Below are 28,000 nucleotides of genomic sequence, written 5' to 3'. Positions count from 1 at the left end.
ATCAGAGGTGAGCATTCAGCAACAAAGCTTCTAATTTTTATTAAAATAAAGTGTAACCTTTTATTTTCCCTTGCTCCATTCCTGTAAGGAATGGCTTAATACAGGAGTTTGCTAATGTAGGATTGGTGTTACAACATATGCTGAGGCAAAAAACCCCCAAACCAGACAAATCCCATCTTTAGTACATCAGCTTTTGTTCCCTTCCTGGCAGGAGGAGAATATGGAGGGTAACACTGCACGGCTTTAATACAAATGGGGGCGTAGGTACAAGAGGCAGTTGTGCTCCATTTCCCTCCATCCCCTGATCATATCCCACCTGTAGGAGCACTGAAAGACCCACGCAGCACGCTGACTTGGCACCAGCTACACAGCTCCCCCAGGGAGGGGGCTGGGGAGCTCACGGGGCTGGCATCAGTAAACAAACATGCAGATGCCACCATATGATTCATTTTCCCTTTAAATTGACTTAAATCTTTTGAGAATTAGGAAGAAGAGCCAGAACAATAATTCTAATTTTTAGATGACAGGATTGTCTTTTTCTTAGCAGGGGGGGAAAAAAAAAAAGACTACTCTGAACGTAGAGCACAGCTGCTATGCTGCAGCTCGGGCCAGAGCCCACTGAAGGCGTCTCATTAACTTCACCGGGTTTGGACTACTCCTGTTTGCACACGACTGCAGTCAGTGCAGCTACCACCGTTGAGGAACAGTATGCAGAGCTGGGAGTCGCTGCTGGTTTAACATCACCCTCCCCTTCTTGGGCTGCGTGTAGTTCAGGTTTAGTCGTCTGTTAAACACATTTTTTGATACATGAGAGATGGAAATAGTTAACAGTGGAGAAATGGCATGATTTGTAAAGGTATTTGTTATATTCAACTGTTAGCAAAGGAAAAAAAACAAGTTAACATTCAGTACCATAGTCAGGAAGATTGTCTATGTATATTTCTGTCATGGGGCTAAGATACAAAGCTTAGGGTGGTAAATACGCGTGTTTACTAAATAATGCATACTGCGCTAGCGCACAAGTTAGACCTGGCAGCTGGCAGCCCAGGCTGCGCTGCCTGATCTGTAAAACAGACAAAACCAAGCCCCTGCGAAAGCTGAAGGGATGTTTCTGCCCTTCTCTTGCCCTCACACCTTGGCCTGTCTGAGGTTTGTGTTCCTTGGCGGAGCTGCCGAAACAAACCCCCTGTGCGTGGGGCGTTGCAGCATGGGGAGCCCCCTCGTTCAGCCCCTTGCACATGGAGCGTCACCAAGCAGGGAGGAGGCGGCACGCTGGCTGCTCCACCGAATGGCACCCCGGCACAGGCTGTGCTTCACGTTACGTTCTCCTGGCTGGCTACGTTCAACAGCTTCTCCTTGGGGGTTGCCAAAAATACTTGTTCAATAGAAAAGAAAGGCCCTACGAAAAGCGATGGAGCAGAGCTGTACTTGGTAGAGTTTCTAGGGGCACTTTTCAGAGGGCCCTTAAGATCAAAAGTCGGTCTTTAGAGACAATCTTGTGTATGTCTGCCCCTCATTTATGCAGTTCAGGAGGTTCCTCTTGCAGAACTGACCCTTGTCCACTGTTTCTTGTGCTGCCAACATATGTCTTCAGCTGTTCAGAGTCAACAGCTCTTGGCTTCCTGGTCCACCGCAGGCTGACCCTCCTGCCCAGCAGCACCTGGTGGGAATGTGACACTGAGCCCCCGTGTACTGTCACCATCCAGGAGTTTGGTGCTCTCTTCTAGCTGGCGCATCTGCCTGCTTGCCGCACGTTGCTGCTGCTCCTTCAGCTCGCTGTAGGAACGGGAAAAGGTATGAAAGATGGATGTGACTGGGAAAGCCATCAGCAAAATCCCACTCAAGATACTGCTCAGGGCTACCACCTGTCCGGGGATGCTACGAGGCACCATGTCCCCGTAGCCAACAGTTGTCATGGAGATCACAGCCCACCAGTAACTGGTGGGGACGCTTGTGAATTCTTGCTTGGCTCCCAGTTCGCTCTCAGCCAAGTACACCAGCGGCGAGAAGAGGGCCATGGCGACGCAAAGGAAGAGCAGGAGGAGCCCGAACTCCCTGGTGCACCGGCGCACAGTGAGCCCCAGCGTCTGCAGCCCCAGCGAGTGCCGTGCCAACCTCATCACGTACAGGATGCGCAGAGCCCGCAGGAAGCGCAGCACCAGGCCCACTCGTTCCAGGTACTTGTTCCCAGCTCCCCCACTGGGCTTGCTGCTGTTTTTTGTGGAGACCGTATCCACAATGAGAGAGATATAGAAAGGCAAGATGGCCAGGATGTCGATGATGTTGAGGGGGGTTTTCAGGAAAGCACACTTATTCTCTGCCTGGATGGATCGCAGCAGGAACTCAAATGAAAACCACGCCACACACACCGTCTCCAGCACAAAGATGTCATAGCACTTCCGTGAGCATTCGCCCTGGGGAGAAGAGGAGCAGGAAACACAGAAAAGGGGGAAGAAAAAGATTTAGCCAGGGAGCGAACCAAAGAAACAGAGAGTGGCAGTTCTTAAAGGACAGCACCACATGAAATGGATATGAATTGCGAGGTACCAAAGTAAAATCATCGCTGCTAAGAGCAGCTGGAATGGGTAACTAAAACCAGAGCTACTAGCTACATGTTTGGCTGCAGGACAGGTCAACGACGCTCAGGAGTATCCTGAGGCTGCCAAGAATTTGGTGTGATGGTATCAGCTGTTGGCCAGACAGCCCACGGCTGAAAGGCCAGTGGCTCACACATCATTTCTAACCAAGCCTTTAACACCCTTTAGAAAGGATTAGTATAGGATTCACGGATTTTAATAAATGGGTGATCCCTCCCTCCCTTCCTGATCAATAATAAATTGCTTATAAATAGCTCATAAACACCTACAGCATTTTATGTTATGTGCTTGGGGTCATCTATAATCTATTATTCACAGAATAGAGAATATTTTTTATATTCCAGTGAACATTTATTAACACACTAGCCCTATAGTCAAAAGCTTATATAAAGTACTCAGAAATGTAGGTATTTCTAAAAGAAAAAGTACCACAAGAATAGAGGGAAGGTCTGGAGAGATAAGCATTTTTAATTACCTCACCTGTAACAACTAATGACCACAATGCCCTCCCCAAGCTTTCTGAGGCACTGGAAGAGGTGCTCTTCCCTGCAGGCTCACTTAGTGGAAAATAGAGAGAACTCTGGTTCTTTAGTTATGATGCCTGTAAACAAGCCAGCAGTGGCGCTTTGGAACAGCAATAAACAATAATGCTGGTGATGGCTGCTCTTTGATTTTTAATTCAACAGCACACATACTATGGCAATTCTCTGCTACATCACTGTTAGTAACTCCAGCTGAATAATAATCAGCTTCTCTAAATAAACAGATTTTGATGTGGACAATTATAGGCTAGTGCTGTTTCCTCTGTAAATGCTCATATAGAAGTGTTAATGCTCTGGGGGCTTTGAGCAGAAGGCAAAGGTATATTTATTTAAGGGAAGTGTATATTTATTCGGTGAGCCAGTTTGATTCTGAGCAGTTTATGAAAACTCTTGTAAGCATGTAGGAGTCCCTCCATGCTAGTGGGGTGTGTGACTCCCAATGGATGCAACAGGTATTAGGTACCAAAGTAAAACCTCGTTTTGCTGACCGATGCTAAATTACAGCAATAAAATATCACTCAAGAGTGGCGAGGCTGTGTCAAGTTGGTCCCCATTTCACCACTGGAGAAGCTGAGAACCTGGCACATCTATAAACAGTTCTGCCCACATGCTCAACACAGGTGTCTTTTGCTAGGCAGAGCCAAGGAAATTTTTACTGCACAGCACCACATCCTAGCTTCATCCCTCTCTAAGTGTTTACACACAGTTTTTTCCCTGTTGTGAAAGACAACAGCAAAGGAGTGATGAGACTTCTGCCCTCTTCGCTAACTACCAAAATGTTGGGGAGTGACTGGATACACGTTTCAAGGGCTGCTGCACTGCCAGCAGCAAGAGCAGTGTCATCACATTGAGTATAAAGCCTTGTGTTACCTCAATATGATAACCAAAACGCCGAGGCACCCTCCCCATTTCACGCTTATGAAGAGATTGAGACAATGACTAAAGAGATGTCAATAGGAAAAAAAAAATGTGAAAAGGAATCCTCAGAGCTGGCGTTTATGGTCCTTGTATTAAACACGATGAAAGGTGGTAGTGCCTTGTATTTATAGATTTTTTTTTTTGTATTCCACTTTCAATTGGCATATGATGTACCTCCCACTGTTTCCCAGGGGGTCATGTTGATATGGAGAGAAAAATTACTTGTCCCATTGAAATTGCTGTCAAGAATTTAAGCATATTGCAGGGAGGAAGGATAATCTTGTTTTACTAGTGTAGTTGCTCAGATGATAGCCTGTCTTTAACTTCCTAAGTTTGGTAGGTGTGAAGACTAGAAGGAGCTTAATTTATATCTGCCTCACCAAACTAATTTGGTCATAAGCAAGTATTTTTGTCACACTCATAACACATAGGACAAAACATTTTGTTTTTAGGGGCTTCGCTCCTATCACAGCATAATTAAGCTGTCAGGCTCTCCCATCAGATACAGAACCAAGATGGTTTCACACCACCGCACAAATCTGGCTCTGTGGGCCAGAGCCAAGGCTCACAAAGTCAGTGGAAGGACTCTGCCTGTGCCACTGTAACTTCTCACCTTATTACCAAGAAACCAGCCATCAGACTGATACTGTCCCAGAGCCCTGCTGCCTGGGAATCTCTCATCAGGATATGCTTGATCTCACACCTAAGGGCAATGGTTGCAGGTGATTTGCAGCTCCTGATACTATCCTTGCACATGCACAAAAGGATCAGGCTGAGACATTAAGGAGACAACCCACAGAAGAACAGCTATGGCTTGAGCAAAGCAGCAGCAATGGCAAGAAGGAAAAAGCCCCAATGTGCAAATTTGCTTTCTCTGAAAGGTACATCACTACTTGGACCACCATGTACGGAAACTAAGATGCAGCTTGCCTTAAGAGACCTATGTGGCCGGAAGTGTTCTGGATTCTGATGTGCATGTATATAGTTTTCATGCCACTAAAAGTTTAAGGAAAGTCAGTGAAGCCTATGGAGAATTTAGCCTTGGAATAGACCTACAAAGACACTAAGGCGTTTAATAGCTAATTTGGCACCTAATTCCCCCAGTGCACTCTATTTGGTGCATAAGGAAAGGAAACTCTCCGAAGTCCTGTGTATGAGTTTTGGTGTGGGAGCAAACAGGAGTGAAAATTGTTCCTCATTAATGGACTACCAGCGGAGATGACTTTCAGAAGACTCTATCTGCCCTCCCACACTCTGACGTGTTTATCCTGTGTAGGTTCACAAACCTACAGCTTTGCTATTTATGTCTCCAATCTTCCTGCAGAACTACATCAAAAATGCAAGCACAGGAGCAGCCTGGCAACCTTCACTCAGCTGAGCATGAGAGGCTTGGTGGTATCTGAAGCTCGGGCCATCCAACACAGCAGAACCAAGCTCGCATCTTTGCCCATCACTGTAATGAAGAGCTGAAATGTACTCCATCCAGAGCTGATGTTGGGCTCTGGCTTTTCTCCGCTCTTCCCACTATCCACAGCTGACAGCTAACATTGTGAATGCCAAAATGTTTAGTTTCAGTAGAGTGGAGTGATAATACTCTGCTACACAGAGTTCATTTTAATGGGATGAAACAATCCCCTCTTTTAGCTAATGCATAATTATCTTCAGCAAAGTGCTAGTCTTTCTCAGTATCGTTATTAACCTATTGCAATCTGAACAAGCCAGGCTCTGTCCAAAGGCTGTCCTGAGAATAAAAGGGTCTGAACAGGCTTTTAGAAAACAGACCTGTGTGTCAATTAACCTGCCAGAGGCCTTTTTTTCACTAATTAAATGTCCTCCTGTGTCCTGGACCATGTTTTAGTATCATCTAGGTATGACCTATTATTATCCTCACATGAAATCAAAAACAGTAACAGCAAAAACGTGTTTCATGCTCTTTGTGCTTTGCTTCTTTCAGCTGCAGCTGCTTTTCCTTGCAGTTTTTTCCCCTTGATTACAGCATTGTAAAAAAAAAAAAAAAAGGGCAATTTTTCTAAAACTTCTAACTATGTATTCGAGTCCAACTGGATGCTGTAACTCTGCTTAGGGTTTTGAGGTTTTTTCCATTCAAGAAAACAAAACAAAAATGCGCAGAAAGACACACACACACAGATGGAAAAAAGCAATGAAGAACTAATCAGCCATTGGAATAAGAGAAAAACAAGTCCTAACAGAATAGGATAGCATCCTGCCCAAAATAGGTCTGTATCAAATCTGTATGTTCTCAAAAAAGATCAAGCTATACCAACTCATGGCCATAAACATGTACATTAACAACTACATACTGCTTTTTACTTTTTGTAAGCAAAATAGCTAGCTCTCATACCAACTAACCAGATTTCTTCATCTTGTAATCTAACAGATAAATTTTTATGATTACATTTTCATATCTAGCTTTACGAAACTGTGCCACAGGAAAACTTTTTTTTAGTTTTCATAACAATTTGATTTCTTTTTGTCTTTTAGAGGTCTAAACAAAAAAGAGCATGAATGGCAATCACAAAGGACACCCCCATTGCACTTTTCTAGTATTAAAAGACTAACATTCTTTTTTTTTAATGTGCATGTAACCATGCCATTAAATAAACAATAACTTAGGCTTTTGATTACAAAAAGCAGAGATATAATAAAAATATATGGAAAACAGTTGTTCTTTACAAGATGTATATGTTTGTTTATGTGTGTACATGTGTTTCGTTCAAACAGCAGGTAGATTTTTTTTTTTCCTCTGCAGAAATTAGTTGAGTATGGGGAAACACCTGCAGTTGCACAGGATTTTGGGGCCATATGCTAATGTCAACTCAGGGCACAAGAAAAGAAAAGAAGGAAGGTCTCAGTGAGTAATTCTATGCAGTCAAATTAAAGTGAGTCTCCTTCACTAGGATTTATAGAAATTTGCTGTCAAAAAGCCAACCGCAGTATCTTTCTTCTGGAGAAACATTTTCTTTGCCAAAGATTCCTTTGGCAAAAGGAAAATTACAAAAAGAAAAGCTGGTGTCAGTGGAGTTCAAATCCAGCTGTACTCGTTGCTCTGTATGGTCTGTCTAACAATTGCAGGCATCTTTCAGAAATGTTTTGGTTTGGCTTGCAGTGTCCCTTTCACTGGTACTTCCCTGTACTGTGCCTCAGAAAAATTCTCCACTGTGTGTTGTGTGACTTCTTGACCCTGCCTTTGTCCTCTGGTCTCCTGAGAAGAAATTCTGACTCTCCTCTAGATTCTTGCAGGCTTTGACACCATCTCCCCCCTCCGGCATTAGAAGATGTCAAAAGCCAGATCACCTCTAACCGCCCCAGTTCTTGTGTTGCTTTGCACACACATTTTTATATGGTCAGCAGCTCCACAGCACTTTCAAGGAAGAAGTTTCAATGCTGCCCACTTGCCCTCTATAGTGAAGATTTCCCTCCCTGTCAAACATATATGTTAAGGAAAAAAAAAACTACCAAACATGAGAGGCATTGCATACAAAAATACTTACATAAGCTTTAAAATCATGACATTTCTAAAATGGTATTTTTGTCCTCTTCCACTTGCCCCTTGTTACTTGAGCCTTTTGGGTCACGTATTTCAAGTGTTTCTCTGCGCACATCAGATCAAACTCTTTTTTAACAACAATGTGGAACTTGAAATTCTGACGTAACTGAGGTCTCAGCACCAGAGATCAGCATTAAGGGACCTGCAGACAAAGTCCCTGAGGCTGCTACACAAGGTCTGCCCACAGCCCGGACGCAGCGCTGCAGAGAGCGAGACAGTCCTCAGCCCAGCGGCTTAGGGTGTTCCCCTCGGATTTGGGCACAAGGCTGAGTTGCCTGTTTCAATGAATGTCTGCAGGGAGATTCAGAGGACAGACCTCCCACTTCCAATTATTCAGCAGCCCAACACTTGGAGCACTTGCCCGGCTCTGGAGAGACCCAGCTCCTCCTCCTAAGCCGGCAGGGTGGAAGCCTGCACCTGGCTCTGTCCCAGCCTGTGGGAGCACCTGGAGCACTGGGTGCTGGGTCACCGCCCTCTCTTGTCCCAACTATTGCTGTGAAACGAAGAGGCCTTCCCTGAGAAAAATTCCAGCAAAACAGCAGCATTCCCAGAAACGTGCCTCCCCAACAAAACCCAAAGATTTTGCTCACACTGGCACTTCTGATGAAAAGCAATTTTCTGATGAAAAGTGATTTTCTGATGAAAGCATCCAGCTAATTTTCACAGTAAGGACGAGTGCATGACTCCTGTGCTGTGACCCACTGTTGGAAGGGCAGCATCACACCCTCCCCTTGGGCGCAGGCACGCTCCCCTCACCACTGACCACCTACAGACTTGGTGATTGTAATTCAGCCCATCTGCCATTAAAGCTAGGGTCAGGCTGAACTTGCAGCCAGCCTGCTCTGAGTATTTCTTGTGCTCCTTAGCAAAGATGATTCAGCTATTGCACAGTCTGTCCTCAAAGCTGGCTGGCTGCGAATTCAAAGTAACGGTTTCTGTTTTTGAAGTTGCCAAGGGGCCATGAAAGAGCCTTCTGCTTCTTGCTGTACACACTCTGATCTGTAACTAGAGCGTAGTTCGTGCTTCATCTTCAGCCCAGCTGCTAGAAAACGTAACCAGAGCCTTGCCTTCAGTGGGGAGTGCTGTCACTAACAGTTTGCAGTCATATTACGGACACAACATAGCTCTTGTACAATTGTTCCTGTACAACTTGTCTTTGTTGAAGAAAAAGGGCAAGGAGGTGGGCAGGAGCCATACCTACTTCAGACTTTTCTCTCTGGATTTCCTTTGATCCCGAGACAGCACAGCCCCAAATCACCACTTTTCACAACCTCTCAGCCTGTCATTTTTATTCTGCCAATGAAGCTGCAAATAAACATGGAACATCGACAGGAACAAGGGAGATGCCAAAAGACTACGGCAACTGCTAGAAGGTAACTTCAGGGTGTGCTAAAATCCACAGCCAGAGTCTAATTGGCTTGTAAAATTACATGCCGTGCTATTCAGTTGCAGTCATGTAGCCAAGGGGTTACTGAGATACAGCTACCTGCATGTGCCTTCCATTGCTGTCTCAAATAAATTGCTCTTCTGACGCAACTACGAAGCCAAATGGCTATGTTCATGGAAAGCTCAGGAAAGGGTCTGGGAGTCAATGGGAGGGAAGAGAACGCCACGTACGTGAGAAGTTTACCCATGCAATGTGGTAGCCTATGACCACCCTTGCAGACTAAATAGGCGGGAGACACAGATGGCACTCATGATCCAGGAGGCTGCAGAGGGAACCAGCTGTGTTTCCTTGAGTTACTCTGCCCAACCCACAAGCAGCCTGCTGCTTTGGGCCATCTCAGTCCCAAACTGCATGACCAAAGTTAAATACTGTAGGTAGGACTTGGGTTCCTAAGCCATCAATATTGAGCCTTGAGACCTGTTTAACTTTCACCTTTTTCCCCGCAAATGCCATAGATGTCTTAACAGCTGTACTCTGACTGCATAGATTTGGCATATACATCTGAATTGTGGAGAAAGACACAGACACAGGGGATCCGATCACCTACCTATCAGGCAAGACTGTTGTTGTGATCCTAAGGCTGTCCTCCATTTCCCTGCCTCCTTCACTTACTGTCCCTGCCACATGCAGATACATTCTTCAGTCCACTGTCCTGCTTCTTTTTGCCCCCGTAGAGTTGCTGGGAAGAATGGAAAGCAGGTAAGTAGTACTACAGATGCACAAAATGCCCTCTCATTAATACCCTCTTCTCAACCAGCTTTTCTCACACCTGCATCCTCTTTTAGCACACACTTTTCCAAAAGCAACAGTATTTGTTAGAGGGAAACGAATGTTAGCTGGCTCTACTTTATGGAAAGCAACCAAAAACTAAAATCTGCAAGAAGCAAGAAACATATAAAGAATAAAACAGACCATAAATACCTATGAAACAGAACGCCATCAACTTGCTTGATTTTCAGATGCCTATCAGGAACAGCACAGTACCTCACCCGAAGAGGCTGGGGGGGGATGTAAAGACATCCAACATCTTAAAACTCCTCAGACTCTGTGACTGTGGACGGGAGCAGCTTGAGGGAACAGTATGTGCTCCAGCAGCCAGCTGCTACTATCTCCCAGTCTGATCATACCACACACCAGGAGAGAGGGGCTATACTGTAACTTAAGGAGGAGCAATGTACCCTGGGTAACATTTTCCTTGAGGATACTTCTTAAGACTCTGCTCCATTCTCACTGCCTAGTGACCTCCTCAGGGGCTAGTACTCCCTTCACTTTGTATTTCTTTGGTTTTCTCATGTTTGTAGTCTGCTTCACTACAATGAGTACACACAGCTTCTCACAACCTGCGGTTTTCACCCGTGAAACAAGCCTTGACACCGATTCCTTCTTGCTTACCAAACACACACACGCAAAACAACCAACACTTGTGTCTGGAGCTCGCTGATAGGTCCCAATATATAAGTGAAGGATTTGATTTCTTCAAGAACCACTCATGTTCAACAAGGATGATTCAAACTGGAATGAGTTGGGAGAGTAACCCAAGGTTACTTGGATGGCTAGTGGAATGGAAAACCTACCATCTTAAAAACAGACAATTAAATGCATTTGACTTGTTTACCTTCATCAGATGATGGCAGAGAAGAGACATGTTTGCTGTCTATAAATACACCAAGAGGATGAAGAGAAGCACTGTTTAATGGCGTGGTCAAATGTTCTCATTCAGGTCTATCTGGACCCACTGAAAGTACTGCTATCTCCATCTACTACCTGTCTGTTTACAATCTGCAGCTCAGCCCACAGAATGGGACATATGGTCATTCCTTAATCCTCTTCAGTGCAAAAAGTCAAACAGGATAACTCACTGGTTGATTATGCTCCAACAGGTGACTTTTTGTTCAGGAGTGCCTGGGAAGGGCAACACCATCAGCTAACATGGCAATCAGCAGGTGAGGTAGGAGTGGGAAGGAGAGGGACCTAACATGCTCAGTTTGCACTAGCTATTTGCAAAGAGAACCCATCACTAATTGAAAGGACAGTGTTGGCAGGAGAAGAAATAGCTACACCAGCTTTCAGAATCCGTACTCTAGAAGACACGTGAGGTTCCAAAAGAGCCCCCTGCACCCACAGGGAAGGCGAGACACCTTTTATGATGAAGCTTCTCAGTTCCTGGAAATGGTGGTGTGATGTGGTACCCATGACAACAGGGGACTGCACTCACGTCAGAGGACCCCTCCAAGTCCTACCTGCCCATAATGTTCAACCAGCAAAGGAAATGATGCGCTTGATGCTGCTGGAGCTGGGCCTCGAGGGGTCTGAGATCCCCACCTGGCTTGTCCACAGCTTTCATCGGTGCATGTGTGTAAGACATAAGTAGGCTATTAATAATATTTAGAGAATTACAACCTCTATGTACAAGAATAGGTTTACTGCCATTTGTTTGAACAAATATTCTGAGTCAAAACACTGGTTTTGTATCTGGGGTCTGCTTTGGCAATTTTACCACCTCTCAGTGACATTGGGAAATTGTCTGAAGACAAACAGCTACACAAGAAGACACAGGTCCATGAGAACAAGGTATTATATTTGAAACTCATGAACTCCCACGGCATTCAAGGCAGGATTCACAGGCCACTGCGCATATGGCTTGCTTTCTGGCACCTTTGCCCTGCAGCAGACTCCCTCTGTGGGAAACACCCACGCATGACACAGCCGTCCAGGTGTGTCCACGGCTCCCACACAGCCTGCTGTGCTTGGACCAGGCACGACCTGCACAGCCTGACCTCAGGGAGCCGCTCAGCACAGAGGATTTGTTTATCAATCAGAGTCACTGCCATGGACAGAGACAGTAACGCAGAAAAAAGAATGATAATTTCACCAAGCAGTGGTGTCCTCCAATGAACACGTTAGAAACACGTTAGAAACACGGATGTTCTTAGTGTTTCTGAGTAAAAACTACCTTGGAATTTTCTATTTCCAGATTTCCAGAATGTTATTCTTGGTTTTGGCCCACTTTTTCACTGAAATTGAAAGTAAAAAAAACCCCAGGAGAATAATTAAGCACCAGAAGCCTCCTTGCTGACAAGTGTCCCCCTCTCCCCCTGATCTCACACGAACTAGAAATCTTCCTCCTCAGCCCACTGTCTTTTCTACCTCTGATAGAGGCATCATATCCCCCAAGGCTTGGAAACTACAATGCTTTTTTTGAAAACCCATTCTCTGTAAACCTAAGCAAATGCTTGATCCTGAGCTTTTACATGAAGAAGCCCAGTTACCTTGCAAATTAGCAAATCTCCTGATTTCTGGAGAATAATCCTAGCTTGTATTTTCTATCCTAGTGCTCTCAAAACAAGACAGACTCAGTTCTTGCTTGAAAAAACTTGAGCAATGGCACTTGGCACTTACAGCACACCTGCTTCCCATAAACATGGCAGGACTGCAAAAATAAAGATGGGGGTTATCTCCCGTAAGTGGCAGCATAAATCAAAACACTGCAGAACCAGAGCGGGGCTGAGTCCTCGCCAAGGGCACTTAGGTGCAGTTTGAAGAGCTTCCCCAGGGAATGACAACACCTGACCAACACTTTCCTCTGAAAGGACCAGCCCGAGAAAGACAGGGCGGTGTTACAAAGCAGTGGCAGTCGCAACGCTTTCACACGTACCCAACACCTGGGAAAAGATGATGCTGTGGTGGCACCTGGCTGTGCTCACAGATACATGCAGATATAGTGTCTAGAACTGTGGTCTTCCTAAACCCAGCATCCTCTTTTCTTCTTCTCCTCCTCAAGCTTGTCTCACGCTAAAAAAGAATCTCAGTCTTGTTCTCTCTCTCTCTCTTACTAATTGTATTAAAAAGAACTGATTCTTAACAGCATTTTAAAGCACATTTTCCCTCTTATTTCCCCCAGTTTTCCCCTTCTTTCAATCCCTGTTCAGAAGCTCTTCTCTTCCTCCTGCCTCCCGCTCATTGCTGGTTCTATTTTACTGACCCACATTAGTTTTACTGGTTCCTGCAATCCTGTAACCTGCTATAGAAGTTGGGGGTGTCTGCTTTTTCTCTTGGAGGAAAGGAGGACAGAGTCAAGCTTACGCTTTTCCTCTTACATTTTTTTCCAAACCTGTTTTTTTCCCCCTCTCTTTCCCTTTATCCTATTATCTGAAAGCAAGTGAAGGATTTGCCGATGATGTTGCCTGTGGGTAGATTTGTTCTCCTGCTGGTAGTGGCTCAGTCGCAGCTGGCAGTCTGCTACCGCATTGCCCTTGCACTGAAATGCTGTAAGCTCTACTCCTGCACTTGCAAAGTGGATGAATTTTTGCAAGGTGGATCTGACCACTGTGAAACCCTGCACTCTCTCATATTCCCTCTTTCTGCTCAAGGCAACAGTAAGAGTGTTTTCTGTGACAGCAGTGCAGAATATAAGAACTGCATGACTCACCTTAAATTAGCCAATATTTCTACTGTGTACAAAGGCAACTAGCTGTGGACTGGGAGAGAATATCCACAGCTTCTGCCCACAGACTCTCAGTATGTGGACCTTTCAGGAGGGTGCTGCAACTTCTGTTCTGTCGTCGTCTCTACCCAGTGCAGCATGTGCCAAGTTTCCAACACGGCTCAGGATGTATTGGATGGCTGGGACCTTCACAGTATTCTCTGTATTTCCTATTTGTATCCAGGCTCAGAAAACAAGCTGGAGCAGAGGGAAAGGCAGTGTGTGTGCGCCTGCATGGGAAGGTGAGGGTACGAGGGCCCTGCCAGTGAACGGCCAGAGGGCTGGGCTGGCATGTATTCTGGTGAACAGCCCGTTCCAGCTGAGGCATCCTGGTTGTGACTGACCCACAAGCTCAAGTCTGAACAGCAGCTAATACTGGGACTAAGCCCTGGCTGGTAACATGTCTCAGACCCTGTAGCAGCCCCACAAACACAGTCAGTGCTGGACAAGATACCTTGGTCAGGATGCTGCCTTCACAGGGCCAGACGCATGCCATGTCACTCCTCTTCAGAAAGCTTCCAGGCTTCTGAGGTCTTCTGGCTGCCCTTGCCTTTAATTACAATTATGAACTGCCACCGCTCATTTCATCTTACTGATGACTTCAGGTCTGAATACACACAAGGGCCAAGGAAGCCCCAGACGTACAGCATCCTTGCTGGCACCTCCTGCACAGGGGGACAGTGCTCCTGCACGAGCGAGTCGGGGGTGGGATGGCAATTGCCCACCGACCTGTAAGGCCCAAAGGGGCTCTTGAGCTAACCCCCTGCAGAGCAGAGGATCTCACCAAGTGGCTCATGAATCACATGCATGGTTTCAACTGAGCGGAGACGTAATGTTTAGAAGGACTGACAGAATGTATTTAAAAACTATAGGAGATGTACTCAAGCATCACTAGATGAACGGCTTCCATCATTGTTAATTACCCACACTGTAATAGACTATATTTAGAGCATGAATTTGTCTAGCTGCAGGTTTCAGTTATTCACTGTTGTCCACAGACATTCTCTTATTCTGCTGTTTACTGCATTAAAAACTCTTCTAGTGTCTCACTATAAAGCAGAATTTTCAGATTTTAAATAATTTTAACTTTTTTTCCAGCTTACCTGCTTAATGGATACCAATCTGGACACAGTATCTCCAAGCCTCATGCCTTGCCTCTTAACTAGCATGTCAGATGGGAAATCGTGTATAGCCAGAAGTTAACCAGGGTCTCTAAACCCTTTCTGAGTCCCCACTTTCCAAAAGATCTTTTGTCCTGGGCTCTCTATGCTCTCTACACTTACAGGTTGCACTCTCTGCTGATGAACACGCAGTTACCTCCCCATGTTCAAATCAGTTCAGCTAGCTGTGCCAGATACTTCCAGTCCCTGACTAGTGTGTAATTTCTGTGCTACCTGTAAATTTCATTTGCAATTGTTTGATATTTTCTCCCAAATCACCAGCAAAACACCTAAGTAGCTCTGGGCCAACACCAGAGACACTTGCATGCCTTTCTGCATACACTGTCACTGGATGATTTCTCATGTTAGTTTTCTGCTACTTCGAGATCTAAGAGAAATTTTTTAAACACTTAATAAGGGAGGTAAGTTTTTGAAAAATGCCATTTTTATTAAGGAAAGATGTTATGTGGCACTAATTCAAGTATCTTACAGAAGTGTAAGTACCTACATCAGAAGTTTTTTTTCAGAAAACTTTATAACCTCATAAAAATTATACTAAGAAGTTTGACTAATGAGTGGTGTTCTACATAGACTAGAATTACGCTGTTGTTCTCAAAAATGTTGCCGATTGTACTCAGTACCATCTTTTTCATGGTTTTACTTGGAACTAATATCATGCTTACCTTTAGAAAATCCAACAACCTTACAGTTTTCTCCTGGTCCTTTCTTACGCCTTTGTTAAAAACCTATTGCAAAAAATGTTTTAACCTTTTTTCCCCCCCATTTGTATACCACTCTTCTAACTTAATTTGTCTTGAATCTAAATGTCTCCATGGACACTGCAAAAATACCCCAATTGCAAAAACTTCTATATTTCATCTCAATCGCCACATTTTAAGCAATGAAAATGTAAGCATTTATAATGTTAAATGATTTAATGCAATTTTTCTAAGTGCTGTACACATGAATCAGCTCATTACCTCAGCCTAGCTATATGAGGTCTAGCCAAACGTAAATCTGGTTGCTTTCTTTCATTCCAAACCTCCAGAATTGATAGCAACATATCCTGGAGCTCTGAGATGAAATTTCCAGATGATATTTTTATTACAAATAAATGAAAGATTTCTCTCTTTCAGAACACTAGGACAGTACTCAATAAGCCCATAGAGCACAAGCTCTCTTGCAAAAGGCAGTGGTGCAATCTATGGAGTAAAGAAGCTACGTGGTACCCTCAGGATATTACAGAGCAGACTATACTGAGTAGCTGCAGTAATTTTACAAACATGACTGGAGGCCAAGCAACTATTATCGTGAGATTGCTTCAGAGACTCCCTGGATGATGTACCTGGAAGTTAGGAGAATAAACCCACTGGTAGGTATAGATAGTTATGGTGGTGGAACCAGAGAAATATTAAAAGACATTAAATATGGAGCATATTTTGCTGGGTGAGCCACACTGCACCAAACATAAACGAGTTAACAACATGACAAAGTTACCAATGTTTTTATGGAAGAGTCTTAGCTGTTTAATTATTTATCACTAATGTTACATTGCAGCATATTTATACAATATTTAAAAGAAGACCTGAGTCTGCTATTTATTCATGAGAAGACATCCTGTAGACTGAAAGAGTTCATTAGCACAGCATAAAGTTATTAACAAGTCAACAGGAATTTTATCTTATTCAACTCTTGCCTCATTCCCAAGCTAACAGTGCAGAGAAATACTCTCCGTTTTTTTACTTCTAAGCCTAAAACACTGCAGAGTGTCTCAGGTGGTTCCCAAAGTCTATACTGTAACCTACTGTCCTCAAAATCTTCCAGGGCAGCTCCTTGTCCCATAAGGATTTCTCTCTTTACTTGGGAAAAGATGCTGCAGTGAGACCCAAAGTTGGTAAGAGCCAGGCATGAACAGCTCAGGCAGTAACTTTGCTGAGATGGGGAATTTTGAGCAGAGGGTCTGCAGGCTCACTGTGGGACTCTGTGCAAATCTGTTCCACAGTGCCGTGTCTCCACCCCTCAATCTAAAGGCAACTCCTAGTGAAAGAAAATACAACATTCCTCCTAACCCTCCTGATACAACAGAGAAAGATTGTCTTACGGGGACCATGTTTCCTTTATCTTCTCTTAACAACTAGATACATCTAGAGTTTAAATAGCTTCAATCAAGCAGGAAGGCTGGATTTTTTTTTTTTTCAGGGGAGGGAGGACTGCAGGAAGTAAATTCCACCCCCCCCCCCCCCCCCCCCGCCCCGGCAAGAGGAGCAAGCAAGCCAAGGAGAAGAAATGGCAAGAGCTCTCCAAAAGTAGTCATGACTAAATACAACTAGTTGTTATGCAGCACTCTGTCCACACAACCAATATCAAGAATAACCAAGCACTCCTTCAAACATTTTCTATTCATGAGCAGCTTAAGGTAGCCTTGCAAAGGGGAAGGACTATCTCTGAAAAGAGTTGGCAAAGCTGGTGCATGGTGTGCTATTTGACCGGGGGGTTCCAGGCAGGTGGAGTCCTGGGCAGCGGTGGGCAGAGCAGGTGCAGTGGGCAGTGTGTTGTGCAACAGCGATGTCACGGACTCACAGCACCAAATGTGTTTCCCTAGTGTGTGAATACAACAATCCTGAACTCAGTAAAATAAACTGATACCGAGATATGCTCTAATGCTAACAGCTGGATTTGGAAAACCAGTAAAGGAAAGATTTAGATTCAGATCCACAAAGGAAAGATTAATACATGTATTTCTTTTACATTAAGGATGGTATCATTCAGATGGTTCACAGACAAGCACAGTTCCCAGTAAAATGATCAAAAGACATGATCACCACTTCGTGATATTTGCAAAGAACATTTTGCCATTAGTCTTTGTCCTGGTTTCGGCTGGGATAGAGTTAATTTCCTTCTTAGTAGCTGGCACAGCGTGTTTTGGATTTAGTGTGCGAATAATGTTGATAACACACTGATGTTTTAGTTGTTGCTAAGTAGTGCTTATCCTAAGTTAAGAATTTTCCAGTTTCCCATGCTCTGCCAGCAAGCAGGTGTACAAGAAGCTCGGAGGGAGCATAGCCAGGACAGCTGACCTGAACTGGCCAAAGGGGTATTCCATACCATAGAACGTCATGCTCAGTATATAAACTGGGGGGAGTTGGCCAGGAGGGGCGGATTGCTGCTGGGGCATTGGTCAGCGGGTGGTGAGCAATTGCATTGTGCATCACTGGGCTTTTTTTCTCCACACCCCCCCCCCCCCTTGTTATACTCCTTTTCATTACTGTTATTATTATTATATTTCATTATTATTATTGTTGGTATTATATTTTACTTTAGTTATTAAACTGTTCTTATCTCAACCCACGAGTTTTACCTTCTTTCCCGATTCTCCTCCCCATCCCACTGGGAGCGGGGGGGAGTGAGGGAGAGGCTGTGTGGTGCTTAGCTGCTGGCTGGGGTTAAACCACAACAGTCTTATATTTGCAAATTCCATGGGAGTCAGATAAAAGATGCACATCACTCAAAAAACCCACACAACTCAACATTTAAGGTTTAGATTGAGCAGTGCAGAGGTTCTCGACTTCTTGATTTTAAAGCTCTCTGTGTGACCCGCAGAAGCAACATCACTTTATTTTCAAGCCTCATCACTTTCAACTGCTTTCAGACAAACCTGAGCTGTCTGAAAGGCAACATGTACACCAAATTTCTCTGACCATCAGATAGGAGCTGGGAGACCACACTACAATGACTCAGACTTGCACTGCAGAACTTTGCAGTTACTCCTCAGTTTTGGACTCTAAGGATATCATACAGTAATTGCATCTTGCATGAACTAAGTTGGTCTCACAACAAGAAAAAAATTTCCTTGCTTAGAAACCTAGCTCGCAGCCTGAGGCATGAGGAATGTGCCCATGTACCTGAACAGCAGTGTAGACCTAATTTTTATTTCTGTTATGATGATGGTCATAGACGTTGTGTTTAAGACATTCTGTCCCAAAGCATTCGCAATCTAAGTGCAGGACTACGCAGAACAGGTGATGAAACTACATGAGGCAGATTGAGCACATAAACAACAAAGCAAACTTTTGCTTATTGCTGATGACTAAAGCTGTGGGTAAAGGATGCTCTCAAAGCTGGTAATTTGGACTGTGTGTTACCATTTTGATTTAAGTACCATCTGAGCAGAAAACCTCCTTTAAGCTCATGAAAGAAAAAAATAAGAAACACCTTACTTTTAGTAAAAATACAGCTCTGCAGTGCTGTGAGTCCTACATCCCTTAAGCAAGGGCATGTGAATGTGAAAGTGAACATGAATCTCGTGTCTGCAGGAACTTCCTTGTGCACAACATTGTAGGAAAGGCAGGTGACAATTGTTACTGAGTCATTTGGTCTTTCCCTGGCCTCCAACCAGCTGTGGCCTGAACTGCCTGGAGCAAACACAAAATGCAAACTAGCAACCTAGGGGACGAGTACATCAGTAGATCAGTTCAGACGCCATAACTGGTGATACTGTTACAGCTCATGGTTTTTGCATTTAAACGGCAGAGCTGAGAGAGAGAATGGCGTAACAAATTCTCAGATGACCCCCAGGGAAATTAGTTAGTCCAATTCCCCAAGATTCTTTTTATAAAAAGTCACCCTCGGTGCCTATATACTATAAATAGTTATCTGTAGTACCAGCAGAGAGATTTTTTTAAATACATGTTTTATGTTGACTGTGTTGTAATTTCTAGAACAGTTTATTCCACAAAGAAAGGAAAAACACAAGCTGCAATTTTATTAAGACTTTCATTCATGAAAACAAACCATCTATGCATCACATAAACATGTGGCTCCAAGTTAAAATCAAGAAGGTCTCAGTATCACACGCAGAAAAACAGCTGAACAGTCACAAAAGCAAGAAAGTGCTAAAAACGAGCTTTCCAGTAATGAAAAGCTTCATTCCAGAGTCTCAAGCAGAGTGCCATCTTAGGATAGAAAGCACCAACAATAACAACTGTTTTACTCATTTACATTACTTTTCACTGAAATAAGTAAATGATTTAATGTAAAAATGACAGTTTTCCCCACCCAGAAATACCTCAAACTGCAAGAGTTTTGAGACAAGATGATATCATTCATTCAACAAAATGTTTGCATTTCTGACACACTGAGGCCCTGATTACTTGTATTTCTTCCTATTTAGCTACCTATTTAGATCACAAACCTAAACAAATCAATAGTTGTAACCACAGAATCACAGAATGGTTGAGGTTGGATGGGACCTCTGGAGATCATCTGGTCCAGCCCCCTCCACGCGCTCAAACAGGACCACCTAGTTGCCCAGGACTGTGTCCAGACAGCCTTTGAGTATCTCCAAGGATGGAATTGCCACGACCACCCCGGCCAACCTGTGCTAGTGCTCAGTCACCCTCACAGTGAAAAAGTGTTTCCTGATCTTCAGAGGGAACCTCCTGTGTTTGTGCCCATTGCCTCTGGTCCTGTCACTGGGCACCACTGAAAAAAGCCTGGCTCTGTCCTCTTTGCACCCTCCCTTCAGATATTTATACACATTGACGAGATCCCCCCAGAGCCTTCTCTTCTCCAGTCTAAACAGTCCCAGCTCTCTCAGCCTTTCCTCACAGGAGAGATGCTCCAGTCCCTTCATCAGCTTCGTGGCCCTTCACTGGACTCTCTCCGGTATGCCCATATCTCTCTTGTACTGGGGAGCCCAGCACTGGACACAGTACTCCAGGTGGGGCCTCACCAGTGCTGAGCAGAGGGGAAGGATCACCTCCCTCAACCTGCTGGCAATACGTTGCCTAATGCAGCCCAGTATATCGGTAGCCGCCTTTGCTGCAAGGGCATGTTGCTGGCTCATGGTAAACTTGGTGTCTACCAGGACCCCCAGGTCCTTTTCTGCCAAGCTGCTTTCCAGCTGGGTGGCCCCCAGCATATACTGGTGTGGGGGGTTGCTCCTCGCCAGGTGCAGGACTCTGCATTTCTCCTTGCTGAACTTCCCGAGGTTTCTGTCAGCCCATTTCTCCAGCCTATCGAGGTCGTTCGGGAAGGCAGCACGACTCTCTGGCCTATCAGTCACTCATCCAAAGTGTGTGTCATCGGCAAACCTGCTGAGGGTACGCTGCGCTCCATCCTCCAGATCACTAATGACGATGTTGAACAGGACTGGACCCAGTATGGACCCCTGGGGTACACCACTAGTTACAGGCCTCCAACTAGACACTGTGTCACTGATCACCACCCTCTGGGCCTGGCCATTCAGCCAGTTTTCAACCGACCTCACTGCTCATCCAGCCCCTACATCAAGAGCTTGTCTATGAAGAGCTGCTGAGAATCATTATACAAGACTCTCTTAACCTTGTCTGAAAATACTTTTGTGTGTACCTTTGTGAAATGAAATCTTTAGTCACAAGATTGTTTAAAACGCACATTCACAATTTATCTGTTCCCCATCCTCACCAATATGAAAATTGAAGCACAGTGTGTAAATTAAGCTTAGAAGGTTAAATAGTTTCAGGCTTCTTTATGAGCTATTATTAACTTGATTATTTATGAGTCTCTCTCTTTGTTGTAATGTTCTTCAGCTGAAGGTTATTGAACTGTAACTTCCTATCACGGCATCTTTAATTAGACTAGCTTTTCCCAATACGTTAGAAAGCACGGTGAAGAAGGAAGTACTCTCTGATCTTCTCCTGTTTTACACTGTGGTACTATAAATGATTGAGCTCAGTGGGACTCAGGCCTATAAATGCTTTTGTGAATCAGGACAAAATGCTTGATGTTAATCTCTGAGTTCATCACCTTTTTTCTGTGATGAGGAAGACTGTCTAACGAAAGAAGCTTTCTTCTTCAGATAGAAATGGTCGACATTTCTGTTTTCACCAAGAAAAAAATGGAGAGTCTAGTATGATGACCATCTGGCTTTCAGTTGAATCTCTCAATGTCTTTTGGTTGTTCAGCTCTTACTGTGTTGTTAAAGCTTTTGCTGTAATGTATCCCCAACTGGTTTAAGACTCCTGTGATGTATTAGCTGCTTTCCTTGAGTCACTTGATGCCTGCCATTTGTTTAGAGAGTTGAGAAGCCCACTTAAAAGTATCATATGCCTAAAATGCCTTAACGATACTCTATGCCTCTGGCTATTTTTATGTCTTGGAGATCATTTTTGTGGTGGTCTTGAAAGAACTCAGTGCCTGAGGGCTCCTGCTATGATTTTGTCTCAGCAGTATTTTGCCTTAAGAGGGGACTTTTCACCATTAAATCTAGATCTTGCATAGAAATCTCCCATTCTGAAAATTTTGAAATTAAAAATTAATTATTGCTTTGTTACTTTACATGGAAGAACCTGACTCTCTTCATGGGTTTGTTTTCTTTATACATTTGAAGTGTCCCTTTCCTGAAATTTCCAGAAGCAGCTATTATGCGCATTACTGGATTGGTGGTTTTTATTTAATTTAATCAGTAAATAAAAGCTAAATGAGGAAAAAAAATTGACAAGATAAAATATATGTCCTAGTTTGGTAAGTAAAAAGTAGTTTAGGATCTGATTCTGTTAGCTTTATTGATAATTGTGCAGCATCTGAAACACAGGATACTACTTCCAAAAAAGACTAATGCTCAAGATGAGTCAGGGTGACCATCAGTAAGAACAAGACAGCTATGGTACATGGGAACATGATCCTTCCCACTCTTGCTAAACCACTAGGGATTGCCACTGTCATCTAGAACATCTGGAGCAGTTAATAAAGTTAACAAAATGTATGACTGATTATTCTTCTGTATTTTAAAAGAGATAGGCAGGCACCTAAAATAATTTCCTCACCCACTTGGTAATTACTTCTAACTTTCAAGGTCCCACGCTTACATCTGTGTGAGGTCATTTACACCTCTGCAGGACATCACTGGCTGTAACAGCTGGTCCATTCAGATGACATTAAAGGATCGAGGTACGAAAAATTGCTCTCCAGCATGTTTTTTTTCATGATTGGTTCCTCTCTCTTTCCCTGAAGCAGTAACAGGACAGATAGGTGGCACATAAAGCTTTTGTTTTCTGGACACCACCAGCTCAAGGAAAAGACCACTGCTTGTTAGCCAGAGTATCTACGACAGCTCTGACACGGAACCCTAACAGCAGTAGTGCCAGCCAGAGAGCCTGGAAAGTGTACACACCAAGTACGGTGCGTCCTTGAAATAATATTTACTGTTTATTTGTTCCTTAGCCAGGAGGGATGCACATACATTTTCTGCTTGTTAGGAGACTGCAAAACCAGACCAAAGAGCTATCCCTGGGCACGAATTTTAAACTAGGTACTAGGGATACAGCTCAGGATGATTAACATGACTTTGAATTCACATAAGCTCTCTTCTCTCCACACCTGTTATTTGATGAGCTGCATCGGCTTGCTAAGCCATGTACAGATGACACGCAAGGAGTCTGCAGCCTGGGTCTCTGATCCTACAAGCAATTCCATGTGGGCAGATGCCTGACTCCTTGCCCAGCCTTACTGAGGCTGAAAAGATCTACATGGGTATTTACATCCATTTGTGCAGGACCAAAATCAGTCACTGTATATGACTCCTAGCATGACTAATTACAACTCAAATAGAGGGTTGACCTGCATTGATTCAGTAGCAGGCAAGGAACATAGAGGATGAACTAAGCTATGTAAGAAGTGATCCTGCACCTGTCCCCTGTGCTAAAGAACCACCTTTGTCTCTAACAAAATAACTGTTTCCACTCTGTCCACAGACCTTCCCCATGCAAAGGGCAGAACAAAGCCTATTTGCAGGAGCTCTGTGCTTTTAGAATTTAAGGGCACAGAAAAACATCAGATCATTTATTCTGATCTCCTCTGTATTGCAAGCATTTCACCTTTGTAACTTGAACTGAAATCAGTAATTTACTTCTGATTGAAGTAGAGTGCGTTTAGCTCAAGGCTACCTTCCAGAAGGGCACTGAGGTTTGAACTGAAAACACCAAAAAATACAAAATCCACTAATTGTCTTCCTAGTCTGTCCACTAATTGTCTTCCTAGTCTGTCCCAGTAATTAATCACCGTGGTATTAAATATTGGCACCTAGTTTCCCATATGAATGTATCAGGATTCAGCTTTTAACCACGCATCCTCTCCCTGCTTAATTTAAGGGTCTTTTAGATGATACAGTTCTCCTCCCCCCATAAAAACCACTTATTTGCTTAATCTACTCACCTTGCTTTCGATAATCTACATAAACTGAAATGTTCAAGTTTCTTATTGTATGGCATTTTCTCCAGGTGTCTAATATTTATAGGTTTTTTCACCCTCTCCAATTTTTCAAAACACCATTTTAAAATATGAATGTGAGAACTGACTGCAGTATTCTAGTGTCAGTCTCACCAATGCTTCATGCAGGCACAAAATCATCTTCCAGCTTCTAATCACTACTCTCCAGCTTAGATATTCAAGGATCACATTAACCCTTCTGACTTTACGCTGCAATAGGAACTTAGATTCAGTTGCTTGTACCCTAAATCCTATTTAGAGTCTCGTTTTGAGAATCAGACTCTCTGCTTTTGCAAGAGCAAGTCTCCAATCATCTTTACTGTACAATTTTGCATTTGACTATGAAAATGTGCTCCTTTTAATGGCCCCAGCTTACCAAGAAATCCAAGCTTCTCTCGTATGCTTGCTCTATCCTCATTATTACCCTGCTCACCCAACAAATATTATTAGCCTGTTATTATGAGTCCCTATTTATGTTCAGATCATTAATAAAAATATAAGGTGCCTAAACTCTGGTAATTCTGAAAGCAATTGTTCAGCTCTCACTTAAAGCCAGGAACATCTAAACACTAAATACATCTCAGTTTTCAACAGTAAAATATCCATTGTGCTTAAAATTCCAGCATACTGGAGCACTGTTGGTTAATTACAGTAAAAGGCATGTATTTTGGAAATTATCTTTTTTAAAAATTATTAGGACAATACAGTTTTAACTAGTACCCAGTACTACTATCCTCAAATTTTAGATCATAAAAAGCCTTTAAAACAAAGATCTTACAATAAATCCAATGTCAAACAACATACCAAATGTTTTGTCTTTTTTCCTGGCTGCTACTGAACGAGTCTGATTCCACATCAAACAACTCGGCTGATATCTAGCCTGAGCATACCTCGGAAGCAAAGGGTGGGTTTAACCGCCCATGAGGTACTCAGTCAAACGCAGGGGTCTCTCTGGAGTTGCTGGACCCATTTTCCATCAGCATGCTTTTTACTTTCAACGCTAGAAAACAGTAAATGCCTCCTGTCAGGTAATGACCACTCTCTTTTCTGCTAGTGGCAGTGAGCAATGAGCCATTCAGCACCTGGGTGACGGCACACAAGAAGGGTTCTGCTTTCAGGAGAGCTTAGTCTTCAGCTGAGAGGCAGAACTTGGTGGGGTGAAGCACTATCTTAGTAGCTGAAGTTCACAATCACATTTAATGACCACGGGACTGGGAAATAAGCCCAAACATTTAGTGTCAAGTTTGGATTTGAGTAAAACTAAAGAGGCCATGAACTCTTCAAAAAGTCCCCATCCCCCAAACCCCTTAGATTGCATTTCAGCACATATTTAATGAAAATGTGAATGTCCTCCTCTATCGATCTTCAGATGAGTTCTCATTGGCCTACATACAGCTAATCCTAGGAAACTGAACTGCTTGCATAAGTAAGGGACTAAACCCTTAGGAAATTTGTTGAACTAAAGAATAAACAAAATATCCATAAGACTCGATTTTCAAGGGCGTGAAGCATCCACAGCTTACACTTGAGAATACTAAGCATGTCTGAAAATTGGGACATTTGGTTTGTTTCTGCTGTTAAATTGCTGCCTCAGCTTCCCTGCCCTTTACCTCACCTATAGCATCAAAATATTTTAATATGATTTTTACAGTGGGGTACTGAGAGTTCATTCAAAGTGGTATGTTAAAGTACCTTTAAGGAAAACTGATCTGTTAGCTCTTAACCTAACTTCAAATCATTAAGCCTCAAGCAAGGCTGATTTTTATACCCATAATAGCTAGTTTGTCATCTGGTTAGAGATGTCAGAAAACAAATCTGTTGGGTAAAGCTGTCTGCTGGTGTGAACTGGCAAAGCTGTGCTGGCAAGGCAGAGTTTGGCCCAATCTTCCCTCAATATTAAGTGACATAACGCTTTCTGTGGTCTACCCCGGCCAGCCATCCACATCATAAATACTGAATGCAATACCTGCATGATTGCTGGAGTGACTTTGCCCGTCACCTTCCCTGAGGAGAGAACAATGCAAAACACGCTTTACTCTGAGAAAAGCTGCACTCACCCGATCTTCTTCTTCTCTGACATCTGGCATGGTGCTGATGCAGAGGCTGACTGCAGTGATGGCAACAAAAGAGATTGAAATACAAGCAAAGATCTTTCCTGGGATCCCTGAGTGGGGGTTCTCCACCATATCCCTGAGCTTTCGCATGCACAAACTCAATCGGCTATTGTCCTGGAAGGCACATTGCGTAGTTTCACTAAATACCATCTCCCCTTCATACAGCCCGGCCTCAGCTGCCTCCTCCTCTTTCTGTCGCAATCTCTTTTTACAGCACCACTCCAGGTGGTCCTCTTCTATCCCCCAGTACACAAGCTCCTCCTGAAAAGAAAGAGCGCACATCTCCCTGAGAAGCCTCAGCTTCCCAGCTGTCAGGAAAGTCATGATTGTCCTGAAGGCACTAGGATTACGGTCAAAAAAATATTCATTGCAGCTAACATCATAATCATCGCAAATGTTCATGATCTCATCATAATTGTTGCAAGATTTTAGCTTCCCAAGCCTGGTCAAGGGGCAGTTCTCCAAGGTGGTCCATGGAACTTTGTATTTAATACCACCTACGTTGATGATCACAAACCTGGTCCGGTCATCCAGGCGGGCTAAGCAGCACAAGTCTTCCCCAGGGTGCAGAAGTTTGGCCTTTTTGTAGAACAATCCTTTCTTGGTTTGCACTTCACACAGGGTTTCCAAGTTATTGAAGGAGTAGGAACTGAACTCAGGATCTGCATTCCCAGTGAGCAATGCCATTTCGGGATACATTTGTTGAGTCCATAGGGAGGTTGAAACTACTCAAACAAACGCATCTGGAGCTTGACTGGAGAGTCAATCTGTAAACCAGAATTTTAAAATTACAATATAATTAGGGCATTGCTAGATGAAAAACAATCCTATCCTCTCAATCCCAAGAAACTTTTCTCCATGGTATTATTTTTTCCCCTATTATTTTAGGACTATCTTTGCTTGATTGATAGTCAATTGGGTAAAGAACTTAAACTGCAATAAGGTCGGAAGCTGCGTTGATACTGCTAGAGGGTTTAGTCAGTGAATGAATGGAAACAAAACCAGTGTATTACCATTTTCAGAAATTTCCTTTCTAGAGGTTCGAGCTATATCCTGGACATCAATGGATACTGGAAGGGAAAATGGGTCTTTTGGATAAATGGCAATTTACATTTTACCAACTTAATAAAATTAGTTGCAAATGGTTTTTGGATTATTTTGGCCCATCTACATAATGTTTCTATTACAAAATGCCTATAGTGTGAGGATAAAACGGATACCCACAGTACAGTCAGAAATGTGGTTGCAGAAATGCTGGTAATTCCCAATTTAAATTCACCATGCTTAGCTACCAATAGCAATGAATATGTGGGAGCTGAGAATCCGGCCTGCAGCCAGCACCCAAGCAGGTTTGGGTGCTTGAGCACAAAGTGTGTGCTACCGAGATTCACTTGCCACTGGTATTCCAACTAACTGGATTAAAGCTATATTGGGCGTATCTACCTGAACAGCCCCACTTCTAAAAGGCAGAAAAGCTTCTGTTCTCGTGCTGGGGTGCCTGCCATCCAGGCTAGTGACATCTCCTGCAGGGAGGTGCGCATTCCAGGTTTAAGCGGAGACCAGAGCTCACCCAGGACCCCGGAGCTGCTGGAGGCTCTGCTGCAGTTTTGACTGCGGGAGGTGGACAGGGTGCCCAGCAGCCTGGCAGCAGCTCTGAAACACGAGACCAAACCTAAGAATGAAGCAGAGCTGGAAGCGACTCGCTTGCTGCTCTTACTTCTGGATAATGCAGAACCCAACTGGTCACACTTAGCAGGAATTATGCACATTATGCATAATTCCAGGATTTAATTTGTGCCTTCTGCTTACCCGTCCTTTACCACACCACAATCCACAGATCTCCTGAACACATTTTTTCACCTGCCACGTTGCTCCCTCACTTTCTCTACAGCTTTCCACCCAGGTTCTCCAAAGCAGTACTAGGT

At 43.7% G+C, this 28,000-nt stretch overlaps 1 protein-coding gene across 1 annotated transcript; it reads right to left on the bottom strand.

Moving 5' to 3' along the window:
• Positions 1 to 36: 36 nt before the first annotated feature.
• On the bottom strand, positions 37 to 26,787 carry KCNG2 (potassium voltage-gated channel modifier subfamily G member 2). Its single transcript, XM_050891549.1, has 2 exons — positions 26,019 to 26,787; positions 37 to 2,414 (listed from the first exon to the last, which is right to left on the bottom strand). The coding sequence occupies exons 1-2, from the start codon at positions 26,772 to 26,774 to the stop codon at positions 1,605 to 1,607; spliced, it is 1,566 nt and encodes a 521-aa protein (XP_050747506.1). The 5' UTR covers positions 26,775 to 26,787; the 3' UTR covers positions 37 to 1,604.
• Between the last annotated feature and the right edge of the window lie 1,213 nt (positions 26,788 to 28,000).

Source organism: Gymnogyps californianus, chromosome 2, assembly GCF_018139145.2.
Source record: "Gymnogyps californianus isolate 813 chromosome 2, ASM1813914v2, whole genome shotgun sequence".
NCBI lineage: Eukaryota > Metazoa > Chordata > Aves > Accipitriformes > Cathartidae > Gymnogyps > Gymnogyps californianus.
Note: the sequence above shows the minus strand (reverse complement) of the source record. Positions and strands in the feature narration are given on the sequence as shown.